At 31.6% G+C, this 23,541-nt stretch overlaps 1 protein-coding gene across 1 annotated transcript; it reads right to left on the reverse strand.

The window, feature by feature from the left end:
* Positions 1-5,869: 5,869 nt before the first annotated feature.
* On the reverse strand, positions 5,870-19,611 carry LOC119612386 (sodium- and chloride-dependent GABA transporter 1). Its single transcript, XM_037968193.1, has 5 exons — positions 19,383-19,611; positions 10,110-10,341; positions 9,253-9,398; positions 9,048-9,184; positions 5,870-8,986 (listed from the first exon to the last, which is right to left on the reverse strand). Exons 1-5 carry the CDS (start codon positions 19,524-19,526, stop codon positions 7,165-7,167), a joined length of 2,481 nt encoding a protein of 826 aa, XP_037824121.1. The 5' UTR covers positions 19,527-19,611; the 3' UTR covers positions 5,870-7,164.
* Positions 19,612-23,541: the final 3,930 nt, after the last annotated feature.

The following is a 23,541-nucleotide window of genomic DNA, read 5'->3' on the forward strand; positions in this document are numbered from 1 at the left end:
ATAAATAAACTAAGGCAGAGTTAAATTAATTCTTCCAGTTGTTAACAATTAATTCGTTATGATAAACATACTGGGGGACTAGGAATAGAAGAGACAAATAAGATTCTTTATGAACAAGTTTGTTCATAAGGATTATTTATGGAACAAATATACCGAATGATATAAAATAAATGGTCTTTTCGATACTCTTTTAGGTTCTATATAATCTACCTTTAGGTGTGAATATTTTTATCTTCCCACAAATGTTTCCATAATTACCTCTCACCCTATAAAAGTTCTTTCAAGTGATCATGTTTTCTTTAAACCCGTGTTTTAATAAACTTGTTTACAATTTTTTCTATCTAATTAATTGCTTTGTTTAAACTTGTACAAAATATAATACAAAGACGATCATTAGATGAAATCGACAAATTTATTTCACTGTTCTATAACACAGCACAGCAATTAATTTGACTCCTGCAGCGTCAACATAACTGCTGCCTGATCTTGTGGTTTTATAAAGTTCAAATGAAATTGAAACTTTTGCATTGTCTTCAATGCGTGGGTACAAAAAACAAAAACAACTACAACTTGTATCGATCAAACATAAAAAAAACTGAAACTCGATTCATTCATGCTGCGCGAAACGTGTGTTTTACTACTTCTTCAAATCCATAAATGTTCAATCAATAATAAACATCACGATCACTAGTATTTAAATGGATTATGTTAATAAATGATCAATAGACAAGAAACAAAAGAAAATCAAAAAAGCTACAAAAAAAAACTAACACCAACAGTTACCACAACCAACGTCATTACTTAATTAGTTTAAAATATGTTATGCTGTTTTTTTATGTTTTAATTTATTTAGTTATGCTGAATTTTGAATTTTCAAAAAAATAGTTCTAATTAATATTCAATTTCTTACAGTTTTGTATCGTTCAATGCTCTTTAAATGGAATGATTGATCAAACGTGTATGCAAAATCAAATTAAAATCCTTTTAAAATTCATTTAAATTGCTTGTTTTTAACCACCTAATCTGGGTTAATATTCTTATGTTTTAAACATTTATATATTTTATTTAACATTTGAAGAAGTTGTTTTGTCAATGAAAAAGAAAAGATTGAACTTGAATTCGAATCCATCAATATATACATATATATGCTTTAAAAAGATCACTGTCACTGAAGATCATAGCACAACAAGGCCTAAAACCCACACTAAATATACAAGCACGTTCACTTAGTAGAAATATTTGGGGATCACTAAGAAAACTTTATATTGATTTTCATTGAAAATTTATATTTTTATCAACATGTTTTACTCTATAAATGTTATTAGTAGACGGTGATCATATTATTTTATGCATTGACATTGCTACAAATTGAAATTTAACACACATATGTATGTATATGTACTTATTTGATCAATGTGATTTGGTCAATTTGAGTTCTTTATATAACACAATATAAAAAGAGTATTCAAAACTAGAAAACCAGCATCAAAGTCATTTCTAATTAAATCTAAAATTAAATAAATTAAAAAATTTGAATACAATAAACTAAATCTAAACTTGAAAGTGATGCAATGAACAATTTAAATTTCTTAAATTAAAAACATATCATAACAATTGCTAGAATGTACTTAGATTAAATTATTCTAATTAAAATATATGTTAAAAACTACTAGTTCTACAACAAACCGAAACCTATCAATCAAGTTCATATGTATATAGCCAATAATGTAGATTATACATTGGAAAGACTATAGTCTAAACTCAGGACAGACTATAGCCTATATTTAAGACATACTTGAGTTTACACCCGGAACCATCTATTATCTATACTCTAATCAATACTATGAAAATACTATAGTCTATACGCTGGACATACTATAGTCTATACTATGGACAGACTATAGTTTATACTCTGGACAGACTATAGCCTTTACTATGAACAGACTATAGTCTATACGCTGGACAGACTAAAGTCTATACTCTGGACAGACTATAGTCTATACGCTGGACAGACTAAAGTCTATACTCTGAACAGACTATAGTCTATACTCTGGACAGACTATAGTCTATATTCTGGTCAGACTATTGTCTATACTCTGGTCAAACTTCAGTCTGTAATCTTAACAAACTATAGTCTATATTATAGACAGACTATAGTCTATACTCTGGACAGACTATAGTCGACACTCTGGATAGACTATAGTCTACCCTCTGGACAGACTATAGTCTATACTCTGGACAGACTATAGTATACCCTCTGGACAGACTATAGTCTATACTCTGGACAGACTATAGTCTATATTCTGGACAGACTATAGTCTATATTCTGGACAGACTATAGTCTATACTCTGTATAGACTATAGTCTATATTCTGGACAGACTATAGCCTATACTCTGGACAGACTATAGCCTATACTCTGGAAAGACTATAGTCTATACTCTGGAAAGACTATAGTCTATACTCAGGACAGACTAGTCTATACTCCGGACAGACGACAGTCTATAATCTGAACAGACTATAGTCTATATTATGGACAGACTATAGTTTATACTCTGGAAAGACTATAGTCTATACTCTGGACAGACTATAGTCTATACTCTGGACAGACTACAGTTTATACTCTGGACAAACTATAGTCTATACTCTGGACAAGCTATAGTCTATACTCTGGACAGACTATAGTCTATACTCTGGATAGACTATAGTCTATATTCTGGACAGACTATAGTCTATACTCTTTACAGACTATAGTCCATACTCTGGACAGACTATAGTCCATACTCTGGACAGACTATAGTCTATACTCTGGACAGACTATAGTTTATACTATAGTCTATACTCTGGACGGACTATAGTCTATACTCTGAAAAGACTATAGTCTATACTCTGAAAAGACTACAGTCTATACTCAGGACAGACTGTAGTCTATACTCTGGGCAGACTATAGCCTATACTCAGGACAGACTATAGTCTATACTCTGGTCAGACTATAGTCTATATTATGGACAGACTATAGCCTATACTCTGGACACACTACATCATATACTCTAGACAGACTGTAGTCTATACTCTGGACAGACTATAGCCTGTACTCTGGTCAGACTATAGTCTATACACTGTTCAGACTACAGTCTATAATCTGAACAGACTATAGTCTATATTATGGACAGACTATAGTTTATACTCTGGAAAGACTATAGTCTATACTCTGGACAGACTATAGTTTATACTCTGGACAGACTACAGTTTATACTCTGGACAAACTATAGTCTATACTCTGGACAAACTATAGTCTATACTCTGGACAGACTATAGTCTATACTCTGGAAAGACTATAGTCTATACTCTGGACAGACTATAGTCTATATTCTGGACAGACTATAGTCTATACTCTAGACAGACTATAGTCCATACACTGGACAGACTATAGTCTATACTCTGGACAGACTATAGTTTATACTCTGGACAGACTATAGTCTATACTCTGAACGGACTATAGTCTATACTCTGAAATGACTATAGTCTATACTCTGAAAAGACTACAGTCTATACTCAGGACAGACTGTAGTCTATACTCTGGGTAGACTATAGCCTATACTCAGGACTGACTATAGTCTATACTCTGGTCGGGCTATAGTCTATATTATGGACAGACTATAGCCTATTGACAGACCGCAGTCTATACTTTGGACAGACCATAGTCTCTACTCTGAACATACTATTATCCACACACTGTAAAGATAACAGGCTGTATTCTGTTCAGTTTATACTTGTGACAGACAATAGTTCATACTCAATCTACATTCAGTACACACAGAAATAGTTATTATTTTATAAAACCTCGAATTTCTATTAAATAATGCTTATTTTTATTTTATTTATTTTTTCTTTTCAGCTACCAAAGTAACAACTAAAAACTATTGAAATAGCTTTCTAGGATGTTAAAAGAATTCATCACTTCAAAATCTTCTAAGGGTCCAAGCTAAAGGCTTTAGCTTTTCCATAACAAACAACAACTGAATGATAACTATGTATAGAGACTGAAAATTTATTTAAAATTAATAAAAACCTGTAAAAAGTAATAAAGATTTATTAAATAAACCTTATAAACGTTTTTTTATTTACGATATTTATACCCATAATCAGGTTATTTTCCAAGCAATAGCTTGAAAATACTTTAATTCCTTTAAACACCTTCAAAAAAAACCTAAAAATCTCATTAAAAGCAGTTAATTGCTTTAAAATACAATTTGAATTTCAAAAAGTCGTTACAAATGCACAAAATAAGCAAATTTTGGTCTGGCAATGACTTTGAAGAAATTTAAATTTTTCGACGATGGCAATGCCCTTTTTAGGGCTAAAATTAGCGCCATCTATTGGTGGCTCAATTTTTGTTTTGTCAGTAAAAAATCATGTCGCTCAATAGATGGCGCTGACCACAGGTCGTTCCAGGGTTGCCAACTCCCGGAAATCAAAGAAAAAGTGGGATTACTTTAAAGTGGAATATCTCGGAAACCAGTGGACCGATTGGAATGAAAGTATATACCATGGATAGGGGAATTATAAGACTTTCTGAAAAATTTATTTGGTAGGGTTGCCAGGTAGTGTAAATGGTAAAAAATTTTATTTTTCTTCAGGGGTGACAATACTTAAGTTCAATGTGAAATATCTCAGGACTTCTTTAACCGATTTGGATGGAACCATAGCCTATGGATAGGAAAAGTATTAGGCTTTAAAATTTATTTCTTTAGGGTTGCCAGGGTTTTTAAATACCTAAAATATGTCAGATTTTTCAGGCGCAGCAATAAGTTGTAATAACTCTGGAAATACTGGACCTATTAAAGTGAACTTTAGATATATAGTTAAAGCCAGGTTTGAGGTTTATAAAAAACTTATTTTGTTAGGGTTGCCAGGTTTTTTCATTAAAATATAGTTAAAAATGTCATTAGTTTTTGTGAATTAATAACATATTTTTAGTAATTTTAAAGTTTTACAATGTAAAAAACCTGGCGACCCTGTCCAAATAATTTTTTTCAAATCCTTAAATCTCATTACACTTCTCGACCCAAATTTCATTTCTATAGGTCCAATATTCCCGGAGTTATTCCAATGTTTTGTTCCGCTTCACAAACTCTCAATATAATACTTATTTATAAAACCTGGCAACTCTGCCATTTAAAATTTTAAAGCTCTAAACTTTCCCTATCCATAGCATATGGGTACATTTAAATCGGTCGAAAGGGTTCCAAAATATTCGATTTTTAATAATGACTCTCTCACCCCTGGAAAAACATGCAATTATAACCTATTTAGGCAACCTGGCAATCCTGCCAAATGAATTTTTCAGAAAGTCTTATAATTCCCCTATCCATAGTATGTACTTTCATTCCAATCGGTCCATTGGTTTCCGAGATATTCTACTTTTAAGTAATCCCACGTTTTCTTTAATTTCCGGGAGTTGGCAACCCTGGCACGACCTGTGATCAGCGCCATCTATTGAGCGACATGATTTTTTACTGACAAAACAAAAATTGAGCCACCAATAGATGGCGCTAAATTTAGCCCGAAAAAAGGCATTGCCATCGTCGAAAAATTCAAATTTCTTTAGGGGCATTGCCAGACCAAAATTTGCTAATTTGCTGCATTTGTAACGACTTTTGACAATTCAAATTGTATTTTAAAGTATTTAACTGCTTTTTAAGGATTTTAAAGGGTTTTGTGGTGATTTTTGAGCAGTTTTAAAGAGAATTTAGGAATTTTAAGGGGTTTAACTTGAAAATAACCTAATTGGTTGACAAATATGTAAATAAAACACTTGTTTTTTGAATTTTGACAGTAATTTTTTATTGTTTTAAACTGTTTTTACAGGTTTTTAATAACTTTTAAAGAATTTTTGTTCTAAATAGATATTACTTAAATGCTGAGGATGCCAGAACGATAACAGCCGAGATTTTTTGGCTTAGTAAGTTCAGAAATTGGGAAGAATAAGGTGCTCAGTCTTCTTGAAAAGCTGTTTTTGTGTTTTAAGTGGCTGGAGTAGTTATGTATTTGTTATCTGTAAAGAAAACTTAAGAAGTTATTTTAGTATTTTTATAAAAAAAAATCTTATTGTCTTAGGACCTTTTTGAAAAAACTTTTAAATATTGCTTTAATTATGTTTTCGTTTTATTTATATAACTTAATCATTTAGAGAACAATAAATTCTCTGCTATTCATCAAAGATAACTCTTTGTTTCTTGCTATTTGAGGACTTTTTACATCTAAATAATTTGGTTTCTAATAAAATATTTAAATTGACAAAAAAAAACTATTTACATAAACTATTACTAAACAATTACAATTACAGAAATATAACATGCACTTTAAGGCCTAAATAATTAATACATAATAATTACTTTAAATAAACTACAAAATAATATTAAATTAAAATCATAATAAATGCTTAATTTAAACAAAAAAGTAACTAAAATGTAGTACAAATAAATGATGTATGTATGTGTGTATGTAGTAAGTATTGCAAAAAGGATATAATTTGAATTTCACAGGACATTCTTTAAGCCCCAAACAACAACCAACAAATTTATGGCATTTTATTTGTTAGGTGCTTTTGTTTGGAATTTATATTTCTAAGAATATTCGTTGCTTAGAGAATTGTTTAACTTGTGTTTTTTTTTTTTTTTTTTTGTTTAAAACTATTTACACTAATACATAATAATAATAATTCGTTTTGCATAAATTTTACAATTTTCATTTTTTTCTATGAAAATAAAGTCTTTTTATGTAAATTATATATTTGGGAATGTACTTATAGCTGATATTGTTTTATATATATTTGGATATGTCGGCAAATAATTAAGGCGAAATCAATTTCGTTTTCTTTGTTTTAAAACCATTTAAACAGAGTCTCTTTATGTCCCTATAGAGCAAAAAAAGATGCCCTTTATCTGCTCCTATTTCCAAATGTACTTCTAGAAAAAGCAGAAAAAGGCACTTTTTTGCCTTAAATGAGAACATTGACAGCTGTACTTTTAGGTTTGAGATTCCTATTAGTTCGTTTAAATTTCGCCTTAATTATTTAGTTTCTTCTTTTTTTACTTATATACAATTTAATTAGAGAAAAATCACTAGATTCGTTGTGGTTTGTTGTTTTTCGCATTTAAGATCACAATTCTGTAGAATATTCTTGAGGATTCATGGAAAATTTACGCCAACATATATGATCACCATTATTGACATCGGCTGCTGAGGGTGTAGGCTTCGAAACATTACGATTACTTTCCAATTTAGCCGAACTGGAAGTACGTTTAACATAATTATTAGCATTACCATGTGATCCACTGGATCTGGCCATGGGATTGCGGGTGGGTGCATATGATATTGATTCTTGGGAGGGTGTTATTTCTATGCGTGTAGCATGTTGTCCCTCTTCGGAGGATAAACGTCTAATATAGACAATTTCACGATGTTTGGTATTAGAGGTGGTGGTGGTAGTGTTGGGTTCTGTATTATTTGGGCGTAATTCTACTTGACTGCTGTGATGTTGTAGTCTTTGTGTTGTTGTTTGTTGGGGTTGTTGTGGTTGTGGCAGTTGATGTCCGGTACGCGGTTGACTACGTGATCGGTGTGATTGTCTGGCAGGTTTATTATTAGTTTCACTGCTATGAAATGGCACAAATTGTTGTGTTATCCCTGGAAACTTATCCACACTAATATCCTCCTCTATGGCTGAGTCTCCAAATACCGAACCACTATAATTGGGAGAACTATTGCCTGGTGTAGAAGATTTCCAATTATTATGCTGATTATTTGTACTGCCCGCTACTCCTGCTCCTCCATTAGCATATTTATTCGAGGTGGAGTATTGACCCTTTTTAATGGAGTGTGTATAGTCTCGGGTGCCACGACGTCTTAAGGTAAAATCTCTTTGTCCAGTATCTTGACATACAGAACGCCACTGCTTCCAGGCATGTCTGGCCAAAGGATCAGCAGGACCCCATTCTTTGGCCGATTTGGAGGCCTCACATATCATGCCAAAGAAATTATACTCCACTTGCCGGAAGATTTGAATACAAGCTATAACCATTATAACAAATAAAACAAATAATATAGGAGCCCATCTAGGCATAATATTGGCCAATAAATCAAATTCATCATCATCAGAACACCACCAGACTAAAAGACCCGTCAAAATGGCCGGACATATACACCACAAACCCAACCATATCTTATAAATAGGTCGACCTATGGAAAATTCCAAATCAGTATAGATATTTTTCACGCCATAAATCCAGGTTACAGCTATCAACTCAAATACCAAAGCTGTTATAATCATGGTACCCACAATGCGGGAATCCAACAATCTAGCTATATAGAACTTCGGAGCCGATAAGGAAATTATGGCCGCCACTAAGCCCACCAAACTGATAACATAATTGGGATGTCTGGGCACCAGTCGAGTGCAAGTATAAATGCCCACCACTATGGTTATAAAGCAGGAAATCACCACCAAAACATAAACCAAAGAAGGTAATAACTTAATCCACAATTCATATAACGGCTTGTCATACAATATCCGATCATATATAGTTGTCAATGGTTTCAATTCCTCTATCATATAGGCACCATTAGCCGAATGATCGAATTGTATCATAAACAGTGTCACTGCTATGGCATTGATCAATAGATTAAAACATAAATAAACCACTGACGTACGTACAGCATCACCTTTATATAGAAATTTTCCAGTAATCATGGGCAATACACCAAAACCACAATTTAAGGCAAATATAACTTGCATTAAGGCGCTAAACCATAGATTACTTTCATATAAATATTCCTTGGTAAAACCATATAGGGGAGGAAAATAGGGGGTAACTTTATCCAGAGAGTTGTGTATCTCCCAGCCGGTAATACAGCACAGTAATAGAAAGCCCAATAAACCGAAAATGAATAGAACTCTGCGTAAAACCCGGCCATTATGTGTACTGGAAGTAGAATAATTTTAGTTTTGATTTGATTTGGAAACAAGGAAACAAAAAAACTCACCACAACATTACCACCGCCCACAGACCAATCAAGCCAATTGATAATAAACCAAAAAAGAAAGGATTCTCCCAGAAGGGAGTTAAGAAAGTCTTCTCCATACATTCTTGGCTACTGATATTGCTTAAGGCATAACCATCCTGTTATATGGAATGTGGTTGTGTTATTACATGTTTTATATAAATTTCTCACTTTCAATTCAACTTACCGCCGCCAATCTTAAATTACCCAGACACTCTCTAAAAGGGAAACTGTTAAAGGCAAACATGCCTATATAAGCCAAGGCCATAACTGCCTGCAGCGACACCCATACGGTAGAAACCCATGAAGCAAAACGACTGACAATACAGGCTCCTGTAAAAAAAGAAAGAACATTTTATTAGAACAAATTGTAATGCAAAATTATTCACCATTTTACTTTTTTCGTTCACTAACTTCTTTGACTTACAAAAACTCTCTTGTTTTTAATGGAATTTTGTAAACAATGAACAGCTGTTTCATACAAAATCAACTATTATGAATGATTTGTTTACATTAAGTTCATGATAGCAATTTTCACTTCATGGGGAATGAAAATTTCAAAGGAATAAAAATTTCACTTCTATTGGCATTAGAGGGGGGGGGGGGGGGGGGTCTTGATTAACCGATAATGTTTTCAACATACATAATATTTTACAAATAGCTCTAATTGGTCATATCAAAATTCCACAAAAAAATTTCACCTGAACAAAGTTGGAGAACAAAGTAGGTTAGAATGACCATTCGAGCATCATATATACATATATGAACCGTTCATCATTATACTATGATTTGTGATTATCATAATCAATAACGAACAAATATGAATTTTATTTACTTTAGAAAATGCCTTCATTGTAGTCAAGTGTTTTTTAACAGTCATTCTTAAACACACACATACTTCGCTAAGCAATTGGTTTAGTTTTTAACGTTTTACAAACTCAATAAGCAAATTGATAGTATACCTTTAGGCTCAAGATAATTTAAAAATAAAATAATACGGCAACTTTTGTATTCTATACAAATATGATTTAATTCAATATTTACCTTTAAATATCGGCGATGATCTCCATGTATGTGCTGCGCCCTGTCCCAAAAATTGTCCCACTGATATCTCCAACAGTACAATGGGTAAACCGACTAGAAATAATAGTATTAAGTATGGAATCAAATACGCTAAACCGTATTTATCCATTTCACGGGGAAAACGCACAACATTGGCGTAGGTGACATTCAGGCAGATGCACAATACTAGACCACGAAATACCGAACATTTTGTCTGTAAAGAAAGAAAAAAAGATACAAAAAAAAAATTAATTGGCATTCTAATTGAAGTAAAATAATGAAGGTTTTAAACTATTTTAAGGTTAGAGGTTATAAAAGTTTCTTGTTTGAAAATAATAAAAATATTCAATGGCAATTTTATATGAAAAATATTTAAACAAAAGTGAAACAAAGCTAAGGCTTTGTAAGTACATGTTTTATTAATAAAACAAGTCTTAAATTAATGTAAATGGTCCCCAATTTCCGGGATTTGCTAACTATGAACTTAGAATACATTGTTTTTAGATAATTGTCCATATAATTTCATAATTGAACAAAATAATTTAGTCCGGACTATAGACTAGGTTATAGACTATACTATAGACCAGATTATAGATTACGCTATAGACTAGACTAAAAACTAGACTGTAAACTAGACTTTTGACTAAATACTATAGACTAGATTTTAGAATAGACTATAGACTAGACTGGACTATAGACTAGACTATAGAAAATACTATAAACTAGGCTATAGACTAGACTTTAGACTAAACTTTAGACAAGACTATAAACTAAACTATAGACTATACTATAGACTAGAAAATATACTAAACTATAAACTTGACTATAGACTAGACTAGACCTAGACAATAGACAAGACTATAGACTAGACTATAAGTACTAGACTATAGACTAGACTATAGACTAAGACTATAGACTAGACTATAGACTAGACTATAGACTAAGAACTATAGACTAGACTATAGACTAGACTAATAGACTAGACTATAGACTAAGACCTATGAACTAGACTATAGACTAGACTATATCCTAGACTATAACTAGACTGAGCTATAGACTAGACTATAGACTAGACTATAGACTAGACTATAGACTAGACTATAGACTAGACTATAGACTAGACTATAGACTAGACTATAGACTAGACTATAGACTAGACTATAGACTAGACTATAGACTAGACTATAGACTAGACTATAGACTAGACTATAGACTAGACTATAGACTAGACTATAGACTAGACTATAGACTAGACTATAGACTAGACTATAGACTAGACTATAGACTAGACTATAGACTAGACTATAGACTAGACTATAGACTAGACTAGACTAGACTATAGACAGACTATAGACTAGACTATAGACTAGACTATAGACTAGACTATAGACTAGACTATAGACTAGACTATAGACTAGACTATAGACTAGACTATAGACTAGACTATGGACTAGACTATAGACTAGACTATAGACTAGACTATAGACTAGACTATAGACTAGACTATAGACTAGACTATAGACTAGACTATAGACTAGACTATAGACTAGACAATAGACTAGACTATAGACTAGACTATAGACTAGACTATAGACTAGACTATAGACTAGACTATAGACTAGACTATAGACTAGACTATAGACTAGACTATAGACTAGACTATAGACTAGACTACAGACTAGACTATAGACTAGACTATAGACTAGACTATAGACTAGACTTTAGACTAGACTATAGACTAGACTATAGACTAGGCTATAGACTAGACTATAGACTAGACTATAGACTAGGCTATAGACTAGACTATAGACTAGGCTATAGACTAGACTATAGACTAGGCTATAGACTAGACTATAGACTAGACTATAGACTAGACTATAGACTAGACTATAGACTAGACTATAGACTAGACTACAGACTAGACTATAGACTAGACTATAGACTAGACTATAGACTAGACTATAGACTAGACTATAGACTAGACTATAGACTAGACTATAGACTAGACTATAGACTAGACTATAGACTAGACTATAGACTAGACTATAGACTAGACTATAGACTAGACTATAGACAAGACTATAAACTAGACTATAGACTAGACTATGGACTAGACTATAGACTAGACTATAGACTAGACTATAGACTAGACTATAGACTAGACTATAGACTAGACTATAGACTAGACTATAGACTAGACTATAGACTAGACTATAGACTAGACTATAGACTAGACTATAGACTAGAGTATCGACTAGACTATAGACTAGACTATAGACTAGACTATAGACTAGAGTATCGACTAGACTATAGACTAGACTATAGACTAGACTGTAGACTAGACTATAGCCTAGACTATAGACTAGACTATAGACTAGACTAGACTATAGACTAGACGATAGACTAGACTATAGACTAGACTATAGACTAGACTATATACTAAACTATAGACTAGAATATAGACTAGACTATAGTCTAGTCTAGACTATAGTCTAGTCTAGACTATAGACTACACTATAGACAAGACTATAAACTAGACTATAGACTAGACTATAGACTAGACTATAGACTAGACTATAGACTAGACTATAGAATAGACTATAGACTAGGCTATAGACTAGACTATAGACTAGACTATAGACTAGACTGTAGACTAGACTATAGACTAGACTATAGACTAGACTATAGACTAGACTATAGACTAGACTATAGACAAGACTATAGACTAGACTATAGACTAGACTATAGACTAGACTATAGACTAGACTATAGACTAGACTATAGACTAGACTATAGACTAGACTATAGACTAGACTATAGACTAGACTATAGACTAGACTATAGACTAGACTATAGACTAGACTATAGACTAGACTATAGACTAGACTATAGACTAGACTATAGACTAGACTATAGACTAGACTATAGACTAGACTATAGACTAGACTATAGACTAGACTATAGACTAGACTATAGACTATACTATAGACTAGACTATAGACTAGACTATAGACTAGACTATAGACTAGACTATAGACTAGACTATAGACTAGACTATAGACTAGACTATAGACTAGAATAAGACTAGATATAGACTAAACTATTAGACTAGACTATAGGACTAGACTATAGACTCTAGGACTATAGACTAGACTATAGACTAGACTATAGACTATACTATAGCCTAGACTATAGACTAGACTATGACTAGACTAGACTAGACTTAGATAAGACTAGACTAGACTATAGAATAGCTATGACTGACTATAGACTAGGACTATAGACTAGGACTATAGACTAGACTTAGGACTAGATATAGACTAGACTATAGATAGACTATTAGGACTAGACTATAGACTACGACTATAGACTTAGACTTATAGACTAGACTATTAGACTAGACTATAGACTAGACTATAGACTAGACTATAGACTAGACTATAGACTAGACTATAGACTAGACTATAGACTAGACTATAGACTAGACTATAGACTAGACTATAGACTAGACTATAGACTACTATAGACTAGACTATAGACTAGACTAGACTAGACTAGACTATAGACTAGACTATAGACTAGACTATAGACTAGACTATAGTCTACATAGCATTTTCTATAGACTAGGCTATAGAAAATGCTATGAACAAGACTATAGTCTTGGCGATAGACTAGACTGTACGCCGGACTAGACTATATTAAGTTGTATAAATTTCCTAAATTTTCTTTTATAATTTTGCTAAAATTCCTATTTCTGCCGACTTACAATACAAAATATTGTAATATATGTATCTAATGAATCTTGATACAACACGTGAGTTCAACGAAAAGTTAAATTTGCTACATTTTAAATAAAACTAAATGTTTCTTTGTTAAACACTTTAAATGGAAAAAATGTATAATAAACTAAATAAATTTAGTCATTAGAGAAAATGAAACAAACTTAAAAAGCTAATGTAGGTACATTAACCCACTTTAAATCTAATGAAAAAAAACTAGATGAAAATGTTTAAATAAAATCACAAAAAAAAAAGAAAAATAATAATAATGAAAACAACAATTAGTCAACTTTTACATACGGAAGTTCAAAAGTAAAACACTTTCAATCAAGTCAGAAATCAAATTAAACGAAAAAAACAGATTTTAAAGCTTGATATTTAGTAAAAGTAGTTTAAATAATCGAGCATTTAGTTTTGCACAACAAAAAGGTACCAGTGCAAATTTTTAAGGTTTAAACAACTTAAGGTAATAAATATTAACAGCAATAAAGAAAAGTTATAATATCTCGTTTAATTGCCGTAGAAAAAAAGGTGAAATTTGTTTCTTTATTTTTTCTCATTATAAAAGTCAAGCAAAAATAAAACAAATTAAATAGAAAATTTAACACCAAAAGTTGAAAAGAAATAAATAAAATTTAAAAATAACCATAAATACTAAAAACAGACAGAGTTGTAAATTGTTAATGAAAACATAACAATAAATTTTTGGCAAAAATTTTAAAGAAAAGTAAACAATATTTCTAGTTTTCTGAAGTAAAAGTAAATAAAGAATTAAAGTTATATTCATACAGATCAAAGGTAAACCGCTCTATGCTGTTTACTTTAGGCAAGGAAGTAATGATACAGAATTAGTCACGTAGTTGGTTCTTCGGGGGATAGTTAATAATAGCATTAGATCGTACTGTATTTAAAAAGTTTACTTAATTTACTATAGACTAGACTATAGACAAGAATGTAGACTAGACTAAAGACTAGACTATAGACTAGACTATAGACTGGAGTATAGGCTATAGACTAGACTATAGACTAGACTATAGACTAGACTATAGACTAGACTACAGACTAGACTATAGAGTAGACTATAGACTAGACTATAGATTTAACTATAGACTAGACTAGACTAGACTAGACTAGACTAGACTAGACTAGACTAGACTAGACTATAGACTAGACTATAGACTAGACTATAGACTAGACTATAGACTAGACTATAGACTAGACTATAGACTATACTATAGACTAGACTATAGACTAGACTATAGACTAGACTATAGACTAGACTATAGACTAGACTATAGACTAGACTATAGACTAGACTATAGACTATACTATAGACTAGACTATAGACTAGACTATAGACTAGACTATAGACTAGACTATAGGCTAGACTATAGACTAGACTATAGACTAGACTATAGACTAGACTACAGACTAGACTATAGAGTAGACTATAGACTAGACTATAGATTTAACTATAGACTAGACTATAGACTAGACTATAGACTAGACTACAGACTAGACTATAGAGTAGACTATAGACTAGACTATAGATTTATCTATAGACTAGACTATAGACTAGACTATAGACTAGACTATAGAGTAGACTATAGACTAGACTATAGACTAGACTATAGACTAGACTATAGACTAGACTATAGACTAGACTATACTATAGACTAGACTAGACTAGACTATAGACTAGACTATAGACTAGACTATAGACTATACTATAGACTAGACTATAGACTAGACTATAGACTAGACTATAGACTAGACTATAGACTAGACTATAGACTAGACTATAGACTAGACTATAGACTAGACTATAGACTAGACTATAGACTAGACTATAGACTAGACTATAGACTAGACTATAGACTAGACTATAGACTAGACTATAGACTAGACTATAGACTAGACTATAGACTAGACTAGACTATAGACTAGACTATAGACTAGACTATAGACTAGACTATAGACTAGACTATAGACTAGACTATAGACTAGACTATAGACTAGACTATAGACTAGACTATAGACTAGACTATAGACTAGACTATAGACTAGACTATAGACTAGACTATAGACTAGACTATAGACTAGACTATAGACTAGACTATAGACTAGACTATAGACTAGACTATAGACTAGACTAGACTAGACTAGACTACTAGACTAGACTATAGACTATAGTCTTTAATCTTATTCGATTTTTGTAATTACAAATAAAGAAATTCTAAAGTGATAACTTAAGTTCTTTTAATTTTTTAGAGGTCACGGTATTTCATTAAATATTTGATAAGTGTGAACAAAGTATTAGTGTAAGTTAAAGTATTTTCAATATTTATTTAATTGATTTAATATTTATTTTTAAAATAAATATTTGGTAATATTACAGAAAAGTTCAAATCGATGCATATTCATATGAATGTACATAAACAAAATAAAGATTTATACTAAAATAACAATTTTAACAAATTTAAATCAAATAATAAATAATATAAGTAGAGAGATATTTGTTTTCTTTAGTTTTGACCTCATTTTAAGTTAAATGTAAATTTCGATGAGTGATCTAAAAATAATAATGAAATAGATGTGTTTCCACAGAACACTTAAAAGTCAAAAGTAGCTGCTCCTCGACCAATTTTTTTCTAAATTTCTTTTAACAGGTATTGAGGCAAAACTTCCCAACCACTTTTTTTCTAAATTGATTTTAACAGGCATTGTAGTCTGTCTTTTCTAGAGACCAAAGAATACTTGGTCACTGAGAAAGTAGTTCAAAATTTTGCTTGTTGTTTCAATATCTTGAAGAATGAGGAAACTATAGCAAAGTTTAAACCTTTATGCAAAATTCAACAGTATGGGCTTTCATATGACATAAGAAAATTGATAAATAATTGTTTCTTGGCGCTGTTATAAGTTTACATATATGATCAAAAATACTTTTTTTAAACTTTAGGACACGATAACTCAAAAACCTGAAGTAAAAAATTCTGATGCCAAATTCGGATTCAGAATAGATTAATAATTAAAGAAAGTATATTACAGTCTATGGGTATCGACTTTTTTGAATTTTGTTTGGTTTCTGTAAGAAAGTTATGAACTTTAAAATCATTCTCAGAAGTGGACATTACATGGGGACTTAGGGTTAAATATGGCCCGATCTTTGCCCGATCATACTTTTCAAGTGTAATTTTTGGCTAAATAAAATAAAATTATAAAAAATTTTATAATGGTTGTTTAAACTGTATTTCGGATACTAATTGTACGGGTTCTAAACAGACAGACAGGCGACGTAGCCAGATCTAATCATTTTTTGTGGGTATATGATTAAAACAACGTTACTAAACCACTTCCTCCCGGGGCTTGTTTCCTTGATGAAAGAACCTCATCTTGGTGTATTGCAATCCCGGGGTAAAGTGGTGCTAGTCTGCCGGGATTATAAACTGATGATGTCAATTCACTCCCTGGCTAGTCCTTGGTATGAATTGACATGGGATCTAACCAGATTCACATGGGATGTACCGCATCTGGTACTACGGGTGACCAGTTACCCGCAGGACAGTGTCCTGGCTGGTCAGTTGTTTGAGGTTCCATTGGGATCAAATTAGTGGCTGTGGTTTAAACCCAAATGCGCGGGTAGGCGGTGATACACGGTGAAATATAAATGTTCGGGATAAGTTCCACAGATGCAAAGATTGGGTATGCGTTGGTTTTAGGATATATTAGAGGGATTCTGAGTTGTATCCGAGGTTAGTCGAATGAAGTGATGGTTAGAGTGACGGATGAGATAATGTGCGAATGGCCAAACGGAGTAAAATAGTGGTGAAGTTGTAAATACCTTAATCTTTAGTTTATCAGTGATATTCCTTCATGGTTGAGTGTGTTGGAGTTTACTCTAAAACATGCTCAACTTATCACAGTAGGTCTCTGTGGCCACGGAAATAGGTCTTGTCAATTAAAATGGACGTGAGTTTCGGACTACCAATTACGTCCCCTAGGTGCTGTTGCAGGTCTAGGAATGCACTGGGGTGAGTCATAGATGATGAGAATGCTCTACACAAAGGGGAAAAAGAAATATACACGCCTGGTACCAAATTGTCACCAAACTGTTTATAATTTGTCAATACCATCCGTTGTCAAAGTATATACATACGTACGACAATACTATGTAATGTTGACAATACTATGTAATGTTGACAACATTGCAACAATTCGTTGTCGAAATCAAAATTGTATACACAAACAGTGGTAAGCTCACTATTGACAAATAATCTGTTGCCAATAGTGAGCTTACCACGTTTGTAAACATTTAAAAAACGGATGTGTATAAAATTTAGATTTCGACAACGAATTTTTGCAATGTTGTTAACGTTGCGTTGTCAACAGTACATAGTGTTGTCGTACGTATGTATATACTTTGGCAACGGATGTTATTGAAAAATTATAAACTCTTTGGTGTCAATTTGGTACCAGGCGTGTATATTTCCTTTTCCCTCTGTTGTGTAGGGATATGAGTGTTCGTCACAACATCAATCGTATTGTTGCAATGTTGACAACGTTGCGTTGTCAACATTACATAGCGTTGTCGTACATATGTATATACTTTGACAAGGGATGTTATTGAAAAATTATAAACAGTTTGATGTCAATTTGGTACCAAGCGTGTATATTTCCTTTTCCCTCTGTGTAGGGATATAAGTGTTCGTCACAACATCAATCGGGTTTGATGTTGCGTTGTCTATTGTCTCTAAACTAGTGATTGCCTTTTCCTTGTCGGGGTTAGATTGAGCTTGCTCATGACCCCTCCCCTTCCCCAACGGCACTACTATGGCAAGAGATTAGATAGCTCGAGCAAAGTGTACGTATACTGGACCGGAAATTCCATATTCCATAAATTGTCACCGGCGTGTAAGAAGCACAATGGGGCGGTGGTGAGTCGTTGCAAATGGTTGAAAAAGACTACCGTGAAATAAGGCCGTCAAGTCAGGTGTTCATGTAAAGCACTTCTACATTCTTTACTAAACCACTGTGCAGTGTCATATTAGAATTTTAATATTTTTCTTTAAACTTTCTAGGAGATATGCTTATACGTAACACCTAAAGTAGGGGGTATTGAAAATAATGTAAAAGAGAAACAAATAAACATATAATTACAGTTCGTTAAACTTGAAAAAAAATATTGAAAATATTAACAATATAATAAAAACAATCTCTTACAACCGCACAACCACAAAACACTTCCCTTTTTTATACAACAGTAGCAGCAGCAGTAGATACAACAGAGAGTAAATCGCTGCAGATTCATATTCATTCATAATTATATTTGTATGTATTAGTTGGTAAAATAGAAAAAAAGGTGTTAATTAATAATTTAGCTAAATAATTAGCAAAAAAATTTTGCAATAAATAAAAAGCTTCTGTTTATCTATGAAATAATGTTAAGAGATTAGAATTCATTTGAAATTTAACTTACTTTGCGATAATAACGAAATGGCACATCCTCGTGTACAACATAGAGATAATCTGCTAAATATTTTGTTGTGGGTATTTCCATTTTAGGACAGATTTTATAACGTTTATTATCAGTCGAGCATAAAAAATTGTCATTTTCTTGCATTTGGTTAAAGGGGAAGTTTAAAGTATTTGTTGATTTTGTTTTTTTTTTTTTTTTTGGTAAAGATTTTAAAATGTTTGGCCAAATATTTAAAAAAACTTAGGAAATATATATTTTTTTTTAAATTTTCTAATTTTTTTGGTTTGAATTTTTTCTTGTCGTTTCTTCTTATTGTTCGTTTTATTTAAATAAATAAGTAAAATTTATTTGCATTTTTTGTAACAGCATTTTTTTTTCTTTATAAATTTACATTATTTATGTTTGTTTAAAATCATTAAAGATTTATTTTATTTATATTAGTTAACAACCAGCATTTCTTTGAAAAAAAAAAAGGAAAAATTAAATAAAATTGTTGCTAATTAACGCCTGCACAACATATAAAAATATACACATTTTCGTTAAAAACCGGAAATATTTTCGATAAACTTTAGCTCTTTTTGTTTTAATGAATATTTTAATTTTATATAAAATTTTTGGCTTTTATGTTGTTGCTGTTTTATTCAAATTTTATTTCAACCGGATGTTTTGACTTTTTTTCACTCTTTCTAAACTTATGCTTTAAAACACTTTACTTTTATTTTGGTCATATTTGAATACATTTAATGCGTTGTTTTATTATTTTTTAATCAAAATTTGTTTTAAAATAAACGAAATTTTGTCATTCTTTAAATGTCAACAAGTTTAAGGTTTTTAAAACATATGTTTTTAAATTTTGTCTAATTTTAACTTCCTCTGATCTTTTTTTTAACATCTTCAGGTTTTCTTTAAATCACACCCAAGCAAAAATATTATTTATTACTGTTTAAAAAAAAAAACTCACAGTTTGTTTAAATATTTATTTATTTTTCTATTTTTAAAGAAATTTTTAGTTTTATATTAACCAGTTCTCACTTATTAATTTATTCATTTTTTCAATATTTTGTGCAGTTCGTTTACGCCAAACAAAAATTTATTCTTTCGGAACGTAACTTTGTACTTTTGTTCAATACAAACAAATAATTGAAATTGAAAAAAATAAATATTTCTGAACCCACTTAAGACAATAAAAAAAAAACAATCAGAACTGAATTTGCAGCCAAACAAAAGATTCGATGTTAACAACTAAATTTTTAGTTGCAGCCACAATAATATGACTAAAGCAATCAAAATTTGTGTATACAATTAGAAATTTACAACAATTTCACTCAGATCTTGTAAAAATGTTACAGGAAATTTTTTTTCAAATATTAGATGTTTTATTTAAGATAAATAAAAATCTTAAATATTTATTTAACCTTTGACCCTGTCATATAAACCATTAGATTTAAGCCATTTAGCTCAAATCTTCAAAAGAAAAATATAATTTCCAATTTAATATGTTAAACTATCTAACTAATAGTTTGCCGTAGACCGATTTTAAAAAAGATCCAAGAGAGAGAGAGAGAGAGAGAGAGCGAAAAAGGCTGAGCCAAAAAAGATCTCTCTAATTATTTGTCAAAAAGATCCAAGAGAGCGAAAAAGACAAAGCAAATCATTTCCCTTAAGAAAATGGAATCGGGAAAAGATCTGACAGTCAAAAGGCAAATAGATCTTGACTAAGATTTCCTGTGAGTTTAGATTTAATACTTCCAACCATGAAAAAACTGCTTACACGATGAATCGAACAAACCTAAAACCCGACCAAACAAAACAATTTTGCAAATATTAAAATCCTAAAGATTCGCTTAGTTGTGGAAAACTTAACAAGCTCAGCTTAATAGCCCTAGACCCGAAGAAAGTGGACAGAAACAGAGATATATATTTTACCGTTTCCTATACGTCTTTGTTCTTACAACATTTTTTAAATGATTAAACATTTCTCAGCTGATTTTCGTAATAGGCTAGGTCCCTAAATCCAGCCGACTTATTTGGGTTCTTGATAAGACTCTTTGCGTACTTGAATCGGTATATAACTCGATTTGAACCTGTTATAAACGATTAAATAATGAAAATAATAAAACTCCAAAGATCCAAAGAAGCTAAACAAAACTGTACAGCCTAAAGTCGAGTGCCCCTAGTATCGTACAAGATAGGACGAAGGCAGAGACCAAAGATATTCCATAAATGAATCCTACAAAAAATCCATTGTTTTCTGATGTTGAATCGAATATAAGAAAATCGATATTGATAAATAGATTGATCTAAAGTCGACAGCATAAGATCTAGAAAAGCCCTAGAAAATTCCTATGAGATCGACAGAGAATGTGTACGACCCTTTCCACTTTGTTGTTACAACTTCTGCAGAAGTCGTCAATGAAAAAGACATAAGTGGTAAAGTTAGCTTTAATATTAAGCATGAGCGCAAAGATGACCATTAAATCTGAACAGACACATATAGTTTAGTGCTATAAGGCATAAACTCGGAACTCAGACAGATGTATCAAATTCCCTTTCAGACATACTTTCTATTAATAATACTCAATTAGTCATAGTCTGGACTATAGCTAGTTTCAAACTGGACCAATATACATATGTATACCAGTTTGTAGTCCAGCGGAACTACGACTAATGTATCGATTTCTCTTTAATGAAGGCGAAAACAAGCTTTAGCCATTTATTCAATAGTCTGGACCATATCTCTACTATTGACTATAGTTAAGTTTTAATCTGGACTATAGTTAGTCAATAGTTTGCACTGTTATAAAGTCTATAATCTATTCTAGTCTAGACTTTAGTCAAGTTTATAGTCTGGTCTATAGTATAATATAGACTCGGCTTTAGTCAAGAGTCTGGAGCAAATCTCTATTTTTCATTATAGTTGGGTTTTAATCTGGGTTCTATTCTAGTCTAGACTTTAATCTAGTTTATAGTCTGGGCTATAGTTTAGTCTATAGTATAAAATAGACTGGCTTTAGTCAATAGTCTGGAGCATATCTCTACTTTTGACTATAGTTAGGTTTTAATCGGGGCTATAATTAGTCTATTCAAGTCTCTCTACTTTTGACTACAGTTAGGTTTTAATCTGGACTATAGTTAGTCTATTCTAGTCTAGTTTTATAGTCTGGGCTGTAGTTTAGTCTATAGTATAATATAGACTGGCTTTAGTCAATAGTCTGGATCATATCTCTACTTTTGACTATAATTAAGTTTTATTCAGGACTATAGTTAGTCAATAGTTTGGACTGTAATAAAGTCTACAATCTATTCTAGTCTAGTTTTTAGTCTGGACTGTACTTTAGTCTATAGTATAATATAGACTGGCTTTAGTCAATAGTCTGGAGCAAATCTCTATTTTTCATTATAGTTGGGTTTTAATCTGGGTTCTATTCTAGTCTAGACTTTAATCTAGTTTATAGTCTGGGCTATAGTTTAGTCTATAGTATAAAATAGACTGGCTTTAGTCAATAGTCTGGAGCATATCTCTACTTTTGACTATAGTTAGGTTTTAATTATATTTAGTCTATTCAAGTCTAGACTTTAGTCTAGTTTATAGTCTGGGCTGTAGTTTAGTCTATAGTATAATATAGACACTGGCTTTAGTCAACAGACTGGACCATATCTCTATTTTTGATTATAATTAGGTTTTAATCTGGACTATAGTTAGTCAATAGTTTGGACTGTAATAAAGTCTATAATCTATTCTAGTCTAGACTTTAGTCTAGCTTATAGTCTGGACTGTAGTTTAGTCTATAGTGTAATAAAAAAATAAATAAAGTCTGGAGCATATCTCTACTTTTGTCTATAGTTAGGTTTTAATCTGGACTATAGTTAGTCTATTCTAGTCTAGACTTTAGCCTAGTTTAGTCTATAGTATAATATAGACTGGCTTTAGTCAATAGTCTGGACCATATCTCTACTTTTGACTATATTTAGGTTTTAAACAGAACTATAGTTAGTCTAGTCTAGACTTTACTCTAGTTTATAGTCTGGGCTTTAGTTTACTCAATTGTCTGGAGCATATCTCTACTTTCGACTATAGTTAGATTTTAAACTGAACTGTAGTTAGTCAGTTTGGATATCAAGGGGTCTATTCTAAATTATTAAAATTTCAAAAATTAAA

This window comes from Lucilia sericata, unplaced genomic scaffold (assembly GCF_015586225.1).
Source record: "Lucilia sericata isolate MDLA Ls3-8-SP2 unplaced genomic scaffold, ASM1558622v1 Contig001676F_arrow, whole genome shotgun sequence".
In the NCBI taxonomy this organism is placed as follows: domain Eukaryota; kingdom Metazoa; phylum Arthropoda; class Insecta; order Diptera; family Calliphoridae; genus Lucilia; species Lucilia sericata.